Source organism: Malus sylvestris, chromosome 2, assembly GCF_916048215.2.
Source record: "Malus sylvestris chromosome 2, drMalSylv7.2, whole genome shotgun sequence".
Lineage (NCBI taxonomy): Eukaryota > Viridiplantae > Streptophyta > Magnoliopsida > Rosales > Rosaceae > Malus > Malus sylvestris.
In genome coordinates, this window is record NC_062261.1 from 6,870,405 (window position 1) to 6,887,970 (window position 17,566).

Here is a 17,566-nt window from a genome sequence, read left to right on the forward strand (position 1 = left end):
GTGCTGTGAGAATAAGTAGTTGTGAAATAAAGCAGCAGAATGTTTGGTAAACTTTTTTGTAAAAGTGGTTTTGAAAAAAAAAAACAGTATTATAGTGTTTGATAAACTTTTATGTAAAACAGATGTGAAAAAAAACTGGTTTTTCAAAGCTGGGTTTTGCAGCTTTGTGTTTTTGGCTTTTTTTTCATCCAAAATTGTCAAAAAAAGTTGAAGCTGAATGTTTTTGGCTTTTTTTTTTATCCAAAACTGTGAAAAAAAAGGCTTTTTTTTATAGCCATTTTTTTCAGAATCACCTCAGTACCAAACCAGAGCTTATTTTGATGATACTAAATTACTAATCCTAATTAACTATTAAACTAAAAATTGAATATTAACCAAAACAAAATTTTGATTATTACTGTAGGGAAATGGCATCGGAGTAATTAAACCCAAATGAATGTCGCATTCGAGATCCCCGCATGCTTATAAGCCCGACATCGGTCTCTTTCTCCTTCTACCCTCCACTATTCCTTTCAGGCAGTCGCGGCTCCAGAGCGACTGTACTCTCTCACTCTCTCTTCATCTTCCACATTTGGATATACTAAATCTACCCAGCTCAAGCTTTTTAGCCATGGCCTCCGAGGCCTTCTGGTTCGGAGCTCTGCTCCTTCTTCTTCCATGTCTCTCAGCCATGGCGAAGCAGACTTACATTGTGCACATGAACCAACACTCCAAGCCGGAATCCTACGCGACCCACCATGACTGGTACTCCGCCAGCCTCCAGTCCCTCTCCTCCGACTCAGATTCCCTCCTTTACACCTACACCGACGCCTACCACGGCTTCGCCGCCTCCTTAGATCCGGACCAGGCCGAGCTGCTCCGCCAGTCCGACTCTGTCATTGGCGTCTACGAAGACACGGTTTACAACCTCCACACCACTCGTACCCCCGAGTTCCTGGGTCTTGATACCGAATCGGGACTCTGGGCGGGTCACTCGACCCAGGATTTGAACCAGGCATCCAATGACGTTATCATCGGAGTTCTCGACACAGGGGTCTGGCCCGAGTCCAAGAGCTTCGACGATACCGGAATGCCCGAGATCCCGACCAAGTGGCGCGGCCAGTGCGAATCTGCCCCCGATTTTGCTGCTACTCTCTGCAACAAGAAGTTAATCGGAGCTCGGAGCTTCTCCAAAGGCTATCAAATGGCCTCCGGCGGAAGCAACTTGAGAAAGCCGAAGGAAGTCGTGTCCCCTCGCGACATAGACGGTCACGGCACCCACACCTCCAGCACCGCCGCCGGGTCCCTCGTGGCCAACGCCAGCCTCCTCGGATACGCGAGCGGAACGGCTCGCGGAATGGCTCCTCACGCGCGCGTCGCCGCCTACAAGGTCTGCTGGAGCACCGGATGTTTCGGTTCGGACATTATCGCGGGAATGGATCGCGCCATCATCGACGGCGTCGACGTCTTGTCGCTCTCTCTAGGCGGTGGCTCCGCTCCTTACTACCGCGACACGATCGCGATTGGCGCGTTCACGGCTATGGAGAGGGGTATTTTCGTCTCATGCTCGGCCGGGAACAGTGGACCCACTGAGGCCTCGTTGGCCAACACAGCCCCATGGATCATGACCGTTGGAGCCGGAACCTTGGATCGGGATTTCCCTGCTTACGCTTTACTAGGAAACAAACTCCGGTTCACCGGCGTCTCTCTTTACAGCGGCACCGGAATGGGAAACAAACCGGTCCAGTTGGTTTACAATAAGGGGTCCAACGGCTCTAGTAACTTGTGCCTACCCGGTTCGCTCAACCCGGATTTGGTGCGTGGGAAAGTGGTGATGTGCGACCGAGGCGTCAACGCACGTGTCGAGAAAGGTGGCGTCGTGCGCGCAGCTGGTGGGATTGGGATGATAATCGCCAACACCGCCGCCAGCGGTGAGGAGTTGGTGGCTGACAGTCACTTGCTACCAGCTGTCGCCGTCGGAAGAAAAGTCGGTGATCAAATCAGGGCATACGCTCAGCACGATCCCAATCCTACGGCTGTTATTACCTTCGGCGGGACCGTGTTGAATGTACGGCCGTCACCGGTCGTGGCGGCGTTTAGTTCACGGGGGCCCAATACTGTGAACCCCCAGATCTTGAAGCCGGACGTGATTGGTCCGGGTGTCAACATTTTGGCAGCGTGGTCGGAGGCGATCGGGCCCACCGGGCTTGAGGAGGACAAGAGGAAGAGCCAGTTCAACATCATGTCAGGTAACGGCTAGTTTGTTAACAGTGATTTGATCATGACCGTTGACGATGTTGACCTATTTGAAGTTGACTCGACCTCTGTGATTTTGTTGCAGGTACATCAATGTCATGCCCACACATTAGTGGGCTTGCCGCACTGCTCAAGGCGGCCCATCCAGAATGGAGCCCAAGCGCTGTGAAATCTGCCCTAATGACCACAGCTTACACCCATGACAACACCAACTCCCCTCTCCGAGACGCGGCCGACGGCACGCTTTCTAACCCGTGGGCGCACGGCTCCGGCCATGTCGACCCCTCGAAGGCGCTCTCCCCGGGCCTGGTTTACGACACCACCGCCGAGGACTACATTGCATTTTTGTGCTCATTGGAGTACACCAATGAGCATGTCCAAGCCATTGTCAAGAGGCCCAATGTTACTTGTGCGAGAAAGTATTCGGACCCCGGCCAGCTCAACTACCCTTCCTTCTCAATCGTGTTCGGGAGCAAAAACAAAAGGGTTGTGAGGTACACCCGGGAATTGACGAATGTCGGCGCAGCCGGCTCTGTATACAGAGCCTCCGTGACCAGTCCTTCAACGGTGAGGACCATCGTGAAGCCCACAAGGCTCGTGTTCAACAATGTAGGAGAGAAGCAGAAGTACACGGTCACATTTGTGGCTTTGCCGGGTGCAGATAAAACAGCAAGGTCGGAGTTTGGGTCAATTGTGTGGGCAAACCCACAACACCAAGTCAAAAGCCCGGTTACTTTTGCATGGACGCAGTTGATAGACTAAGAATTCCGGTTTTTTCTGCTGTTGGGCCAGAAAGTGCTTTTGGTTTTGGGTTGAATTTGGGTGGGAGTTCATAAGTGAACTGCTGGAAATTCGTTTACCGGCGAAAACTAATGTAATAGAATCAAAATATGACTTACCGATGTTTAATTTGCATAGTGGAGTTTGCTTGCATATATAATCTTGTTCCAAATTGCATCAATCCATTTTGTTTAGAGATCACCGACGCGTAAGCAAGTTAAAAAGACCTTCCACGGTAGTTCATGCGAGTTTAATTCTCATATATAGGAATCAGACTGCTTGAGTTTGACTCATAAGTTTCCCCGCCCGCTACGGAAATCTTGACTGTTATCGGATTTGACGCTAGTCAATCATGTAGCTCGAGAGTTTCACATACATAAGACCTACCTTGCGTACAAAGGTACAAATTTTTGTATTGAAAACCATTGTCGATCATTTAGGTCGAGAGTTTCTCATACATAACTGTTTCTTCATAGCTCACCTCACATAATATTTGCATAATTTAGACTAAAAAGCAAAAACAAAGCTTCCACAGTGATGGCATAAATACTAAAAACATATACTACAAGGGTTGCAACAGGTTATTCTACAACAGCAACACGGTCGTACCTTCGGACATTTAGGGCAAGAGCATTTCCATTTGCAACAATTTGCGCAGGAGCAATCGGGACATGAACAGGACGGGAAAATGCAACAGTTTGCGCAAGAGCAATCGGGACATGAACAGGATGGAAAAATGCAACAATTTCTGCTGCATGAAATATTTTTGCAGCACTTGGAGCGGGGACATGAGCAGCAACATCGCCACTTTGGTAGCGGACAGCAGGCACATGGATTACAGTTACACAGACCGCAGTCACAGCAGCGTGGCATTTCTAGGTGGAGAGAGCACCCGTCGCAGCAGCAACAGCAAATCCATGAGCAGCTGAAACAGGGCATTCCGCTGTAGCACAAACAAGCTTATGTCACATTCGGAACAATTCAACTTTTCTAATACTGCTATCGAATGTAGAAGTCCATTAACGTTAATGTAAAGCACAACAAAACTCAAAAGGTTCTACTGCATCTTAAATGTTAGAAGTCTTTGCAATATTGACGGAAGGATGCTCGGTGCTCAGCATATACTAATTCAAGATCACCCAAAGTATTAGTAGTCAACATCCTTTAATGTTTCTAAAATGTCAACACAGATTTTCTTATTGCAGTCACTGTACAGTATAAACCGATTTTCATCTTATAAAAAGCAAATAAACTTTGGAATGCAAAACTCGTAAACTAACATAATTCTTTAAGACGAAGAGAAAATGGTACCATAGCCATTTCCAGAAGCGGCATGACCTGCGTTTCTTTCTATTCCTGTTTAAAAGAGAGAAAATCTAATGATCATATACACATAAGGTGCACTAAACTTTACATTGTGACATTGTTCTTACGTAGGTATTAACGGATCTGGGTTTGCAACCACAAAATCAACAACCCTGCAAAATAGTAATGTTCAATCTACTGTCAATTGACGAACACGACATTTAAAGAGAATCACCACCTCGCCATGAAATGACTAAAGCAAACAAATTTAGTAGGTTTTCAGTTTGACTTCTTATAGTTCAAATTTTGAGAACTACGTGCTAGAAAAGGTAATGGATAAAGTAACACACTCTTTGCAGCATCTGGAAGCAGGTTGAAGCCGTTCAACAGATTTTAGTTCCTCCTGCGAACAAACAAGGTAATTGTTTAACTTCCACAAAAACCAAATACGAAGAATCAATTAAACAGAAATGACACATTAAGTAATATCTTTTCTGTTTGGAAACTATGACATGATTGATTAAAGGCGCATTTCCGTTGGGGATCCGTTGGAGCAGGACTTCAATTATCGAAAGTACCTTTGGTTCAAATAGACATCAAGTTGTTTACGACCACACAAAATTCAACTATTCAGTTGAAAGCTACCACATCAGCATTGAAAGATGAGAGATGAACCGTTTTGAGCTCAAGTTGGAAACATCTTAAATGTCTCCAATGCCTCGAGTTAATCTAATCCGATCGAGTTACATACGGATCTCGTATGAACCCAAAGACCATCCCTATCTATTGGTCCGACAAACTACTTTGGTATTATTATCTGATATGTTAAAAGATAAACAGGGTACCATATGAAGTCAATGAAAACCTGCCAACACTATCGATTGTACGAAGTGACAGGACAAACAGAATACCACCAATTCTAATTCACTATCACTCATTCAAGTTTGATCTCCGGTTGAAGATTATGCAAAACCGGTAAGAATAGTTCACGGAGTTCATCCTCCACGCCGGTGGGGTTTGCGCTGCTAAACGAAGTTAATTAGAGTCACCTGTATAATATGATTAACCAAAACTTACTAAACCAAGCAAACAGAGGAGTATTATTCATTGGATCGACTACATTGAGTTCCGAAACTTTCGAGTTAATTAGTCCTTAAAACGGAACAACATTGAAATGGTTTGTAGTAAATCAGGATCACTCTCCACAAAATAACTTGAACTGATCATTTCCGCGTTAATTAACTTTAAATTAAGTGTTAAACCAGCATATTGTCTAGCTTTATGAGCACAGCCTCAAAGGAAGATTTTCTTAATCATGATCTTGTTGTTCACAAAAATGGAAGTCCCACCTTTTCACTTTTCACAGAATTAAGCTAATGAAATTAAATAAAAGTTAAGCTTTTTCCAGTCCAATTAACTAAAAGATTAGATTCTTAATCCAAGAATGATTTACAAAAACAAAGACAAACAGGACTTGAAAATTTTTAATTACGAACTTAACCCAATGATAATTGCACTCAAAGTTTTGATTTTTCAACTCAAAGGAGATTTAAATTAATTAATTAACAAAAAGTAAGAAAAATTACAGTTACCTCAAGAAAACCAATCTCCCTCTCGAGCATCTGAACCCGGGCTGTTTCTCTGCGCTTCCCATACAAATCAGGATACTGCGGCGGCGACTTTGGGCGTGGCGGTGGCAGAGACGGCACAGAAGCAGAGCTACCAGAAGGAGCTGCCATTCCAAATAGTAACCAAATCCCAGTTGCTAAATCACCTAAAACTCAGACCCCAAATGAAGAAAACGACAGCGGAGATTACAGAGAGAAAAGCAGTAGCAGTATTGGTGCTGATAGAAGCACTGCAGTTGCAGCTATTGGTAATTACCAAAAAAAAAAAAAAGCTCATCAATCAAAAGCACTCAGCAGAAAAGCACTTATGAAACGGCAAAGCAAATGATGGTAGGTGTAGAAATGAAATGGTAGAAAGCAGTAATTAGGGGCTCTGACAGGGATAAAAAGAGACGTTGCACGGTGCATAAATGCTCTGCAAACAGGAGAGGGGATTAATGGGGGAGTGTAAAGATTTAAACTTTATCAAAAAATAATTAAAGGGGTATTAATATTAACTAGAATTACAAAAAGGGGTCGCCATTAATTGAAAATTCTCACAACTCACAGGGCTCAATGGAGTGATTCGAGTGAATGAATGTTTTTCAAAAAAGATGGGTTTTTGGGTTTTGATTTGTTTTGTTTTCCTTCTCGAGGCACATCTAATCTGTGTTTTGTTTGCATGTTTTGGTAATTGCAGAGATAATTAATTAATTAACCCAATAAATAAATAAATAAATTAATCAGTTAATAATGGTAATGGTAATAGTAAAGACGGCAGTGCAAAAAGCCTGCAACTGCCAGTGTCTCTGTACGAACACATTTGTCAAAGTTGAGAGCTTTTGAGTGAGATTTTTGGAGTTGGATTTATAGAAAAACAAGTAAAAACTCAAGCTTTTTGTATGATTGTGGGTTTTTTTTAAATTAAAAATAAATAAATTGGTCCAATTTGCATTATTTTTAGTGTGAAGGGATGAGTGAGTTGCAGGATTTGCAGAGGAAGAAGCGAAAAGCACGATGGGGAAGTACCTCAGACCGCACGTGACCACTGCGTAGGAAAGAGAAAAGGCGGGGAAATCAGAGGTGTTTGGGCAAATCAGAGCCCTTGGACAAATCAGCCCTGACTCTGAGAATAACTAACCATCTGGGTAAAATCTCATGTCAATTTTACCTTTGCCCTTACCTAGCTGCTATACTGATGTTTCGTGCCAAAAATTTAACCTTATGGGAAGAGGAATTTACACACATTGTTGTAGTATTAGTATAAGACACTATGTACTCGTGTTATGAAAGTTGTACCGTCATCAACTTTTATCTTAATTTTTAGGTGAAGCAGTAGTTTTTCATATAGTTTTTGAAGTTTCAATTTTGGCATAGTTAATTTACTTTTGTAAATTTGGTAGTTTCAATCATGGGAATTTTAACGAAAAGCACCCGGTACTGTTCACTTTAACGAAAAACCACATTTTTACACTAAAAAGTCAATCATGGTATTATTCACTTTACCCTTTATTTTGTCCTTATCATTAAAACTCAAAGTTTTCAAGCCATTTTCATTAGTTTTCCTTTCAATCATTAACTTCGTTGAACTGAAGTAGAAATATTTGACATGGCTATACATGCATACTGGGTATTCATGTACCTAAAACGACAATCCAAATTCGTAAAAAACCATGAACATTCTTATTTATTCACGTGTTATCTTCACTTTTCTCTTATTGATTTGTGTCCACGCAAGTGACGCTTTCTTGTAAAATCAACGCACTTTAAATGTCAAAATTGCCAATGCACATTGCTGCCACATTAGGTTTCATTCGTAAGTCACCAAACTATTGATTTTTCAATAATTGCAAAAGTAAACAAACTACATATTCACAATTGTCAAAATTAAAACTACATGGACTAAATGCTAAGAGTAATGCTATTTCGACATATAAACTGACATGGAATATTAAAAAAAAATTATATTGAGAGAAATATAAAAGCTAACAAGTTATTTTCACTGAGGAATTGAGGAAAGAAGTTGGATAGAGAAATTTGAGCGAAGTAAGTAATTTTTGTTGAAATAGGTTTGAAATAGAGAAGATGCTGAAAAAGGCATATGCAATCTCATAAAAAGTCGCTTTTAAAAGAGACGTTTTCTATTTTAGAAATGGCCAAAACAATGTTGTTTTGGTCAGGGTTTGAATAAGAAGAAAATAAATAAAATAAAGCTCAATCTTCTTCCACGCTTTCACCGCCGTTTCACGTTGCGGCTACTATCATGAGCAACTGCATACCACCAAATCCATACTACCGATTCACCGCTCATCGTACTTGTTAAACATTCTCTAATACAGCTAGTCCCATATACGATGATAGGGCCACATTTCAATTGAAAATTCTCTCAACAAGAGTGTCTAAACAAGTTGTCCTTTTGGTTTTGAACTTTGGGGCTAACCTTTTTACTGCATCTTACAAAAAAAATGACAGTGATAATAGTCCTCTTTTACCCTCAGTCCCGCTTTTGAGAACTTTTTCATGTACTGGGGTAATATTCTTGCACCAAGATCCTTCCCATAATTTAATTTCTACCCCCCAAACCCAAGGCGTTGTCTCCTACTCCCTGCAATGTCGTTTTTGTCAGGTTCAGCAATCAGAGATTTAATCTCAATTATGCCAATTCTCTTGTGCGGATCACCCTTTGCAGGACAACAGGGCGGACCAAGTTGTTCCGTTGGATTCGATCTGGATGGCTTACAATAAAACTACTCTCATCGGTGGAATTGGTTCATCAATGACTCGTTAATTAATGGGCAGATTTTGAATAAAATGTAATATAAGTTGAAAATTTTATGTACAATAGGAGAACAATCAGAAAATATTTCGAAAGTTGCAATGGGATCGTTGCTGGGTGCTCGTCGTTTTTATGCAGAAAGAGCTTGAGAAAAGTTGTATAAAATGAATCATAAGATGTCACGTGACACCTTATAAAAATTCGTATAAAATGATCATATAAAAATTCAAAAAAAAATCACAATGTGCTAGTTGCCAGAAGTCCTTGAACAATGCTTACCGAGAAATGAGCATAAAACCTTGATTACGAGTTGAAATCTAATAGGAGAACTTCACAAATGCTACATTGGGTACTTAGTGTTTGTCATGTAACGTGACACACTTGTACAAATTTCATGATTTGTTATATGCTACACTTGTACAAGTTTTTGGTTGTATATTGTTATGCTTGTCTATAAAGCAATGTTGTAAAAATCGGCCGAGGCGGCCGCCTAGGTGCTGGGTGGTGGAGCCCCGCCCCAATTTTGGGCATGGAGTTTGGAAAAATCGGCTGGAAGCTAGGCGGCACCTAGGCAGAGAGCTATGCAGCACCTAGGCGGTCCAAGACGGTTTTTTTTATATATATTTTTATTAATTGTGTGCTTTATTCTTTTTTTTGTTTCATGGTGGTATACTTATGGAAATGGTGTACCTAATTTGCCAATGATGGATTTACTACAAGTTCATCCAATAGTGAAACGAATTGGAGCACTTTTGAGGAGATCCATACAAAGAAAAGAAATAAACTAGATACAACAAGGTTAAATAATTTAGTCTATGTCTAATCCAATACAAGGATCATGATTCATGAACAAGAATAATTTAGTCTATCATCCAAATCCTCCTCATTATGATTATATGCTTACTATTTTTTAAATATTGAACTTTTTGGATGTATATAATTTGTGTATTCTTCTACTTCAATTTTTGCATTTTATCATTCTTTTATTATCCATACAAGTATAGTTTTTTTTAGGTGTAAATAGACACTTATTTACAAGATATATAATAAATTTACATAAATCCGCCTAGACGCTAGGCCCCTGCCCGTCGCCCAACTAGCGCCTAGCGATTTTTAGAACCTTACTATAAAGTCAATCATTTAATACCATTTACGAATGTTAATTTGATTTACTGTTTCAATTAGTGCTTATGTCTTTACCTGTCATATACTTTCATAACTAATCAGATTTAGTCATAAACATTCATACCATGTATCAATACGACATAACCCACTGCAAAACCAAACTATAGCACACAATTCAACACTGCCATAACAAATGACACATTCTAAATCACACAAGTTAACATACATTAGGATAAAACATCATTCAGTTGGACATATTACTCTACAAATAAAAATATTAGCCACCATAAATACCTTTACAAACCGTGCTTAATGGATCATTGAGCATATATTCGTAAAAAGCATCAAGTTTATTAAAATTTTAGTTTATATGACAAAGTACAAAAAATATATAAATTTATATGAAATTTAAATAAAAATATAAAATCCTATGCCTCCTCTTACAATAATTTGCCAATTTGGTACCAAAGCTTGACTTTCTTGTTCAAAAAATTGCATATATAAACTTGTTGAGTCATGGAGTATATGCTCCAATAATTGAATCCTAATACATGTCCATATAAGGTTGATTATTATTTATAGTTGATCTGAATCGTTGATCAAGTTGATTCTTCTAAATAAATTAAAAAGTGTTGGTAACTTGATACTTTTGTGAATACATATAGTTTTTTTTTTTAATTAATAAAAGGGGGACAACTAATGCCAAGTCACGGTTATGCCCCGTAATCCGTCATTTATCACTGGACCACCAGCTCGTGGTTGTGAATGCATATAGTTTAATTTTGCATTTGATATATTAAACTGTAAACATGTATCATATTTAAATGGATAAATTACATTTTACCACCTCAGGTTTGAGATCTATTGCAACCTTACACAACATCTTCAAAACATTTCACTTTCATACCTCAAGTACTATTTTATTTCAATATAATACATTCATTAAATTTTTCATCCATTGATCCGTTAAGAGTTGACGTGGCTGCCAAATTTGCGTCACGTGGAAGAAAAAAAATTTATACCTTAAAAATAGGGTAAAATACTGTTTACTACCTTCATGTTTCGTGGTTTTCAACATTTAGTACATCAAGTTTTTTTAATCTCAGATTCATACCTAAAGTGTAAATTTTGGGACAATCTCATACATCTGTTAGCCAAACTGTTAAATCTGCCGTTAATTGTGACGTGGCGTTCATGTGGACAATGACTGAGCGCCATATTTCATCCACCTTTTTTTTTTCTTTTTTTTTTTATTTATTTTTTCTTTTCTTCTTTCTTCTTCTTCCTTCTTCTTCTTCCTCTGACTGCAACTTTTTTTTTCTTCCTCCTTCTCCTTCTTCATTCCTTCTTCTTCCTCCGACTGCAACTTTTTTTTTCTTCATCCTTCTCCTTCTTCCTTCCTCCTTATTTGTTCCCCTTCTTCTCCTTCTTCCTTCTTCTTCCTTCTCCTTCTCATTCTTCTTCTTCTTCCTCCGAATCTGGGGAAGTTTTTTTAATTTTTCTTCTTCCTCCTTCTTCCTCCTTCTTCCTTCTCCTTCCTCTTTCTTCCTTCCTCTTCTTCTTCTTCTTCTTCTTTTCGGTTTTTTTTCTTTTTTTTTCTTCTTCTTCCTTCTTCTTCCTTCTTCTTCTTCTTCTTATTCCTCCGACTGCAACTTTTTTTTTTCTTTCTTCCTCCTTCCTCCTTCCTTCTTCTTCTTCCTTCTTCTTCCTCCGAATCTGGGGAAGATGAAGCTTTTTTTTTTCTTCTTCTTCCTTCTTCTTCTTCCTCCGACTGCAACTTCTTTTTTTCTTCTTCTTCTCCTTCTTCCTTCCTCCTTCTTCCTTCCCCTTCTTCTCCTTCTTCCTTCTTCTTCATCTTCCTCAAAAAAAAAACAAAAAACAAAAAAGAACCTTCATCTTCCCCAGATTTGGAGGAAGAAGAAGGAAGAAGAAGGAAGAAGGAGAAGAAAGGGAAGGAAGAAGGAGGAAGGAAGAAGGAGAAGGAGGAAGAAAAAAAAAAGTTGTAGTCGGAGGAAGAAGAAGAAGAAGAAGGAAGAAGAAGAAGAAAGAAGAAAGAAGAAAAAAAACCGAAAAGAATAAGAAGAAGAAGAAGAAGAAGAAGAGGAAGGAAGAATGAGGAAGAAGGAGGAAGAAGAAGAAAAAAAAAAAAAAAAAACTTCCCCAGATTCGGAGGAAGAAGAAGAAGAAGAAGGAGAATGAGAAGGAAAAAGAAGGAAAAAGGAGAAGAAGGGGAAGGAAGAAGGAGAAGGAGGAAGAAAAAAATAGTTGTAGTCAGAGGAAGAAGAAGAAGGAAGAAAAGAAAAAAAAAACGTGGATGACACGTGGTGCCCAGTCATTGTCCACATGGGCGCCACGTCACAATTAACGGCAGATTTAACAGTTTGACTAACGGATGTATAAGACTGTTCCAAAATTTACACTTTATGTATGAATCTGAGACGAAAAAAACTTGATGTACTAAATGTTGAAAACCACGAAACATGATGGTAGTAAACAGTCTTTTACCCTTAAAAATATTATAATAATTTACCCTATTAAAAAAATAAAAAATTATAAAAATAAAAAATAAAAAATAAAAAAAATAAAAAAACCCAGAAACCCATTCCCCCCGACCACCTCCCTCTCATCCACTCTCTTCACCTACCCCTCATCTTCAACCTCTTTTTTCCTCCCTCCTTCCCACCAACACAATTTGCAAATCCTTGCAATTCCCACACACCTTGAATCAAAACCCAGCAACTCCAAATCCCTCGCAGCAAAGCTCTATCTCCATCCCACCATTTGTGCTGACAGGTGTGCGCTATTTCGGACCACTACAAGTCGGTGAGGATGGTGATGCTTCTGGGGGTGCTGCCGTTGTAGTTGAAGCTTTCGATTTGATTGTTCCGACCTTTTTTTTAAAAAAAATTGGTCGGACCCAACACTCAAAATTATAAAATGCTAGCCGTGCCAATTCTCAAAATACAATGCCGACATCGTCTTCCCAAATCTCTCTAACACGGCAATAGTGTCGATTCGCCTTTTTCTAGCGAGGCTCATAGACCTAACGACGTGTAGTCGTCCTTGGTGACGGAGATGTCATCCCTGACGACTAGATCTGAGTGATTTCGGTGGAATAGCTCAGGAAGATGGAGATGCATAGTGAAAGAGAAAGGTTGCTGGAGAAGACGACCTGGAGAAGATGTAGGGTGGGGGGTTATGGGAGAGGTGGGGTTGGGGTGGGTTTTTTAGATGGGAGTGGAGGTGAAGAGAGTGGAGGAGGAGAAGGTGGGTAAGGGGGAGAGGGTTTCAATGTTTTTTTTCAATAGGATAAATTATTATAATATTCTTAATGTATAATTTTTTTTTTTGGCATGTGGCAGAAATTTAGCAGCCACGTCAGCTCTTATCGGATCAATAGATGAAAAATGTAACGGATGTATTATATTGCAATAAAATAGTACTTGAAGTATGAAAGTAAAATGTTTTAAAGATGTTATATGAGGTTACAATAAACCTCAAATCTAAGATGATAAGGTATAATTTACCCTATTTAAATTTATGTATGAAAGCATAAAATTGGTAAGACCCTACCATAATATTACTCGAAACTCAAACGGAGCAAACAAACTTGTCAAGCCAATTACCAATTAGTTCTTTGATGTAGTGATTTTGTCTTACGTTTGACTTTCACAAAAATAGAATCATGATATAGATATGTTGTGAGTTTGATGCGTGCTTGTAGACTTGTAGTTAACTAACACATATATGTACACAATAAAAATGTCCTCTTCCCCCAACCCAAACTCAACCATTCGCAAACCCGCCGCTTCATGTGCCAAACTCAAACGACTATCGTTTGTGATGCGGAATGATAATTTGAACTAGGGATGTCTTGATCGATTGGCCTAAGTGAAATAGAGAATGAATTTACCAAATCAGATTAATCAAGAATAGTATTATTCAAATTGTTAACTACATTGGAGAAGTAACAGAGATGAACAATTATAAAATCAAGAAATGAAGTTTCACAGAGAGAAGAGAAATGTGAGAAAGAAATTAATGAAGCTTTTGTATTAAACTCAAAGAACTAATTTTACTATTTGTTTACAATAGCTATATATAGCTGACTAAAGAACTAATTAACTCTTCCAACTAACTATTACATCATCCAATCCTTTACAACTGTTTTGATGAGCTGGCAGAGATGAGTTGGCAATGATATATTCAACACAAATACCCATTTTTACTTTTTACATATCTCTCGATTTTTGATCGTCGGAGCAAATGAATTTTAAAAAAAAATTAATGATAAAAAATTAATAAAAATAGGTGCGTACAAAACATTATCTCTATTAATTAATAAAACACTCATTGTCAACCAAAATTATATGAAATTACTAGTTTAACCCTCTAATTAAAACAAAATATGAATAAGAAAGATGGAGCAGAAATGTAATTTCACACAACCAAATTTTGATTTTTTTTTCAAAGTCTTACCTACATGTAATCCTAACATATCTCTAATTAAAAAAAAAAAATTCCCACTCCCACATTCTCTATCACTCTCTTCCGCTCTTCCTTTCTTCCTCTCTCCTTCTATTTCAAAAATAAAAATAAAAAATTTTGTCACATGCTTTATGTGTGCCCATATACTAGTCCCTAACTAATTACGCAGGCTTCTGCACGGTTGCGGACTAGTTTCTGAGCGCCACGCGCCATCGGTGGGGTGGGCACGTTTGTGGAAGGAGGTGGACCACAGTGTCTTATAATTCATTCGTTCGCGTGGGTCCCGCCGCTGAGGCGACACATAATGTAAACCGATGAATTTCCCGCTCTTTCCCAAAGTACTACGGCAAAACGATCGGTCACTGGTAACGTGTCCAGTGGGCCGGGCCCACCATCTCTCAGGCTACAAACCCAAGGCACTACTGCCTCTCTCTCTCTCCTCCGTGAGGATGCTAACGTGCGCAAGTGGTGTGTAAAAGCTGTAAGCCTGTAATGGTTGGCGTCTTCTTCTTCCTTTGCTATAGTTGCCCGTGCAACAGCCCACACGTGCGCACGCTTACAGTCACCTTGTTTGGCAAATATGCCCTCACTGACTCACAGGCAAAGCTTGTCTTTCACATTTCTCTAGAACTTCTCTATCTTCCACATATTATCCAACAACAACAAAAATCTTTTCTATTTACGCTCGCAATGTGTTTCATCTAGTGTATATTAACGAATCATAGAAAAAAAAACAAATTCTCCAGCTCGTCGGGAGCTCTCTCTCTCATGGCTTGTCCGTCGATTTTGATGTGAGCTAGAGGTTAGATGCTACGATTTCAAAGGTATTCTACTTTCAATACGATTTCAACTCGTTCCTACCAGTGGCGGATCTAGGAAATAATGTTTGTGGGGTCATAGCGCGCGCAGCGCGAAATTTTTTTTTAGCCTCGTTTGGTACTTCGGACTGTACTGACTATTTCAGTCGGATAAGATAAATAGTCGTCGGATAGTACTAACTCCATTAGTCGGGCGTTTGGTGCAGTGTCGGATAAGTTAAATGGCTTTAATACATAGCTGATACAGTTTCTACCAAACTACTGCATGCAACACAGGAGAAGAGAAAATAATTAAAAGATACAAAAATTATGGCAATTGAATTTCTACCAGCACGCATAGATTAAGCATCCCCGCTCGATCTGTCTTCTCTTCTAACTCTTTCATCTTCCAAAACGTAGAAAATTGATGACGCTTACGCCATGGAAAGAATGGAACTGGAAAAAAAAAAAAACCCGAAAACAGTTTTGTATTAATCAACTCTTGAGCTTAGTCTTCACCTTTGTCACAATTCTGTCACTACCGCTTTTACTCTTGTTACTCTTATTCCTCTTTTTCTGTTTCTGTTTCTTTCCACTCTGTTTGTGATCCTCTACTTTTCCTTGAGGATTCACCTCCTCAAACTCGAGCGGTCTTATAATTACACCGGGTCTCTTCATCACCTGCACACAATTGCATTTAAGGTGAGGAATGAGAAGCGCCATAGCATCCAACATCCGGCTTAGGGAAACAAAAGACGGATCAAATGTGGTATTGCAGAAGTCATCAATGGATGCAAACTCAAGCATATCCGTATGGCATAGTAATAGCTTGCTTCTTCTTCTTCCTCTTCCTGTAGTGCCGAGCTTCGTTCAGGATTTTTGTCGAACACTTGGCGTGTGACTCCGACCCCGACGACCCCAGCTCCAAGAGGTCGCGTATGGGAGCTTCAAGGTTGTTTCCATGCTTTCCAAGGGGTCGTGCGACCCCGACGACCCCACTGTGGATCCGCCCCTGGTTCCTACTAATCTAGTCTAATTTCGAGTTGTAGAAGATTCCGTTAGGACTTTGATTTGTTGGGATTCGAGAAATTTAGTATTCTTGACTATTGAATCGAATTGTTTCTTATGATTGTATTGAATTGATTCGATTCGCTTTTTATTCATTTTTCTGAATTTGTTTTTTATTTCATTATTTGAAAAACTGATTGGATTTATTTCAACAAAATAAAAAACAAATTCAAAAAAATGAAAAAAATGTGGATTGAAACAATTCAATCCAATCATAAAAAACGATTCAACGCTGAAGAACACTAAATTACCTCGAATCTCAACAAATCAAAGCCCTAACAAAGTCTTTTGCAGCTCAAATTCATACTGAACTAGTGGAAAACGAGTCGCAATTGTATTGAAAGTAAAATATCTCTGAAATCGTAGCTTCTAACCTCTAGCTACATCAAAATCAATGGAAAAGCCATGGGAGAGAGAGAGCTCGATGAGTGGAGAATTTGTCTTTTCTTTTAACGTTTTGTTAATATACACTAGATAAAACACAATGTGAGTGTAAATATAAAAGTTTTTTGCTGTTGTTAGTAATATACATGAGATAGAAAAGTTTGAGAAAAATGTGAAAGAGAGGAAAAATCGTTAAAGTGAAGACATGTTTATGAGATTCGAGCTAATTGATCTTCTTTGATAACTGAAGGCTGAACTTACACAAATTAGAATTGTGACAATTTTTTTCACTATTTTATAGACGTTTCCTATTTGTGCAGTTCATTGGTACGCTAGTATGACCATATTGTCCTTCACCGAAATTCATGGAAATTATTAATTTTTTTTTTAATTTTCAAAAAATGGACTAGCTGGCGGTTTTGTTACGGTAGTTTACTTTTTCAGGGTTATGGGAAGACTCACAAAAACATTTGAACCTCCCACTGATCACTATCGTGTAATTCACTAACACCAGAAATCAAACCCAAGACGTACCATGTGAAATACAAACTTAAAATTTATCTTCAACCACTGAGCTATTTTGTGATGGTTTTAAATAAACGATCACATGAGTTAGAAAGATGGCTTTCCTGTTCAGTTTGGCATATGGGCCAGTGGACTTGTAGGCCATTTTCCCTATATGGCATTTTGTACTTGTCCGTCGTTATTGTATTGGGTAACACATGCTCTTGATAAAATGTCGCTTATGTTCCTATATTGTCGGTTAGAAATGGACCACAAAACACAATCCAATTAGAAATGGACCATAAAACACAATCCAAAACAACTTTTAAAAGGCAATTAAGCTATTTCCAACACAAGGGCTTAAAATCTTAAAAATGGATGAAGTTGGGAACGCCACACTCGATCAAAACCCAAGAGGCGCGCCAACCATTGGATCTGAACGACCCTTTAATCTGGGCTGTAGAAATTGTGTCTTCCTTACGCTCGTCAGCATACAA

The 17,566-nt window shown here is 39.2% G+C and overlaps 2 protein-coding genes across 2 annotated transcripts; one reads left to right on the forward strand and one right to left on the reverse strand.

Annotated features, from left to right (window-relative positions):
• The first annotated feature begins 481 nt into the window (after positions 1 to 481).
• On the forward strand, positions 482 to 3,175 carry LOC126607124 (subtilisin-like protease SBT1.8). Its single transcript, XM_050274578.1, has 2 exons — positions 482 to 2,228; positions 2,321 to 3,175. Exons 1-2 carry the CDS (start codon positions 611 to 613, stop codon positions 2,995 to 2,997), a joined length of 2,295 nt encoding a protein of 764 aa, XP_050130535.1. The 5' UTR covers positions 482 to 610; the 3' UTR covers positions 2,998 to 3,175.
• Positions 3,176 to 3,403: 228 nt separating this feature from the next.
• LOC126607133 (guanine nucleotide-binding protein subunit gamma 3-like) lies at positions 3,404 to 6,777 on the reverse strand. Its single transcript, XM_050274591.1, has 5 exons — positions 5,913 to 6,777; positions 4,671 to 4,723; positions 4,449 to 4,493; positions 4,327 to 4,371; positions 3,404 to 3,958 (listed from the first exon to the last, which is right to left on the reverse strand). Exons 1-5 carry the CDS (start codon positions 6,057 to 6,059, stop codon positions 3,565 to 3,567), a joined length of 684 nt encoding a protein of 227 aa, XP_050130548.1. The 5' UTR covers positions 6,060 to 6,777; the 3' UTR covers positions 3,404 to 3,564.
• Positions 6,778 to 17,566: the final 10,789 nt, after the last annotated feature.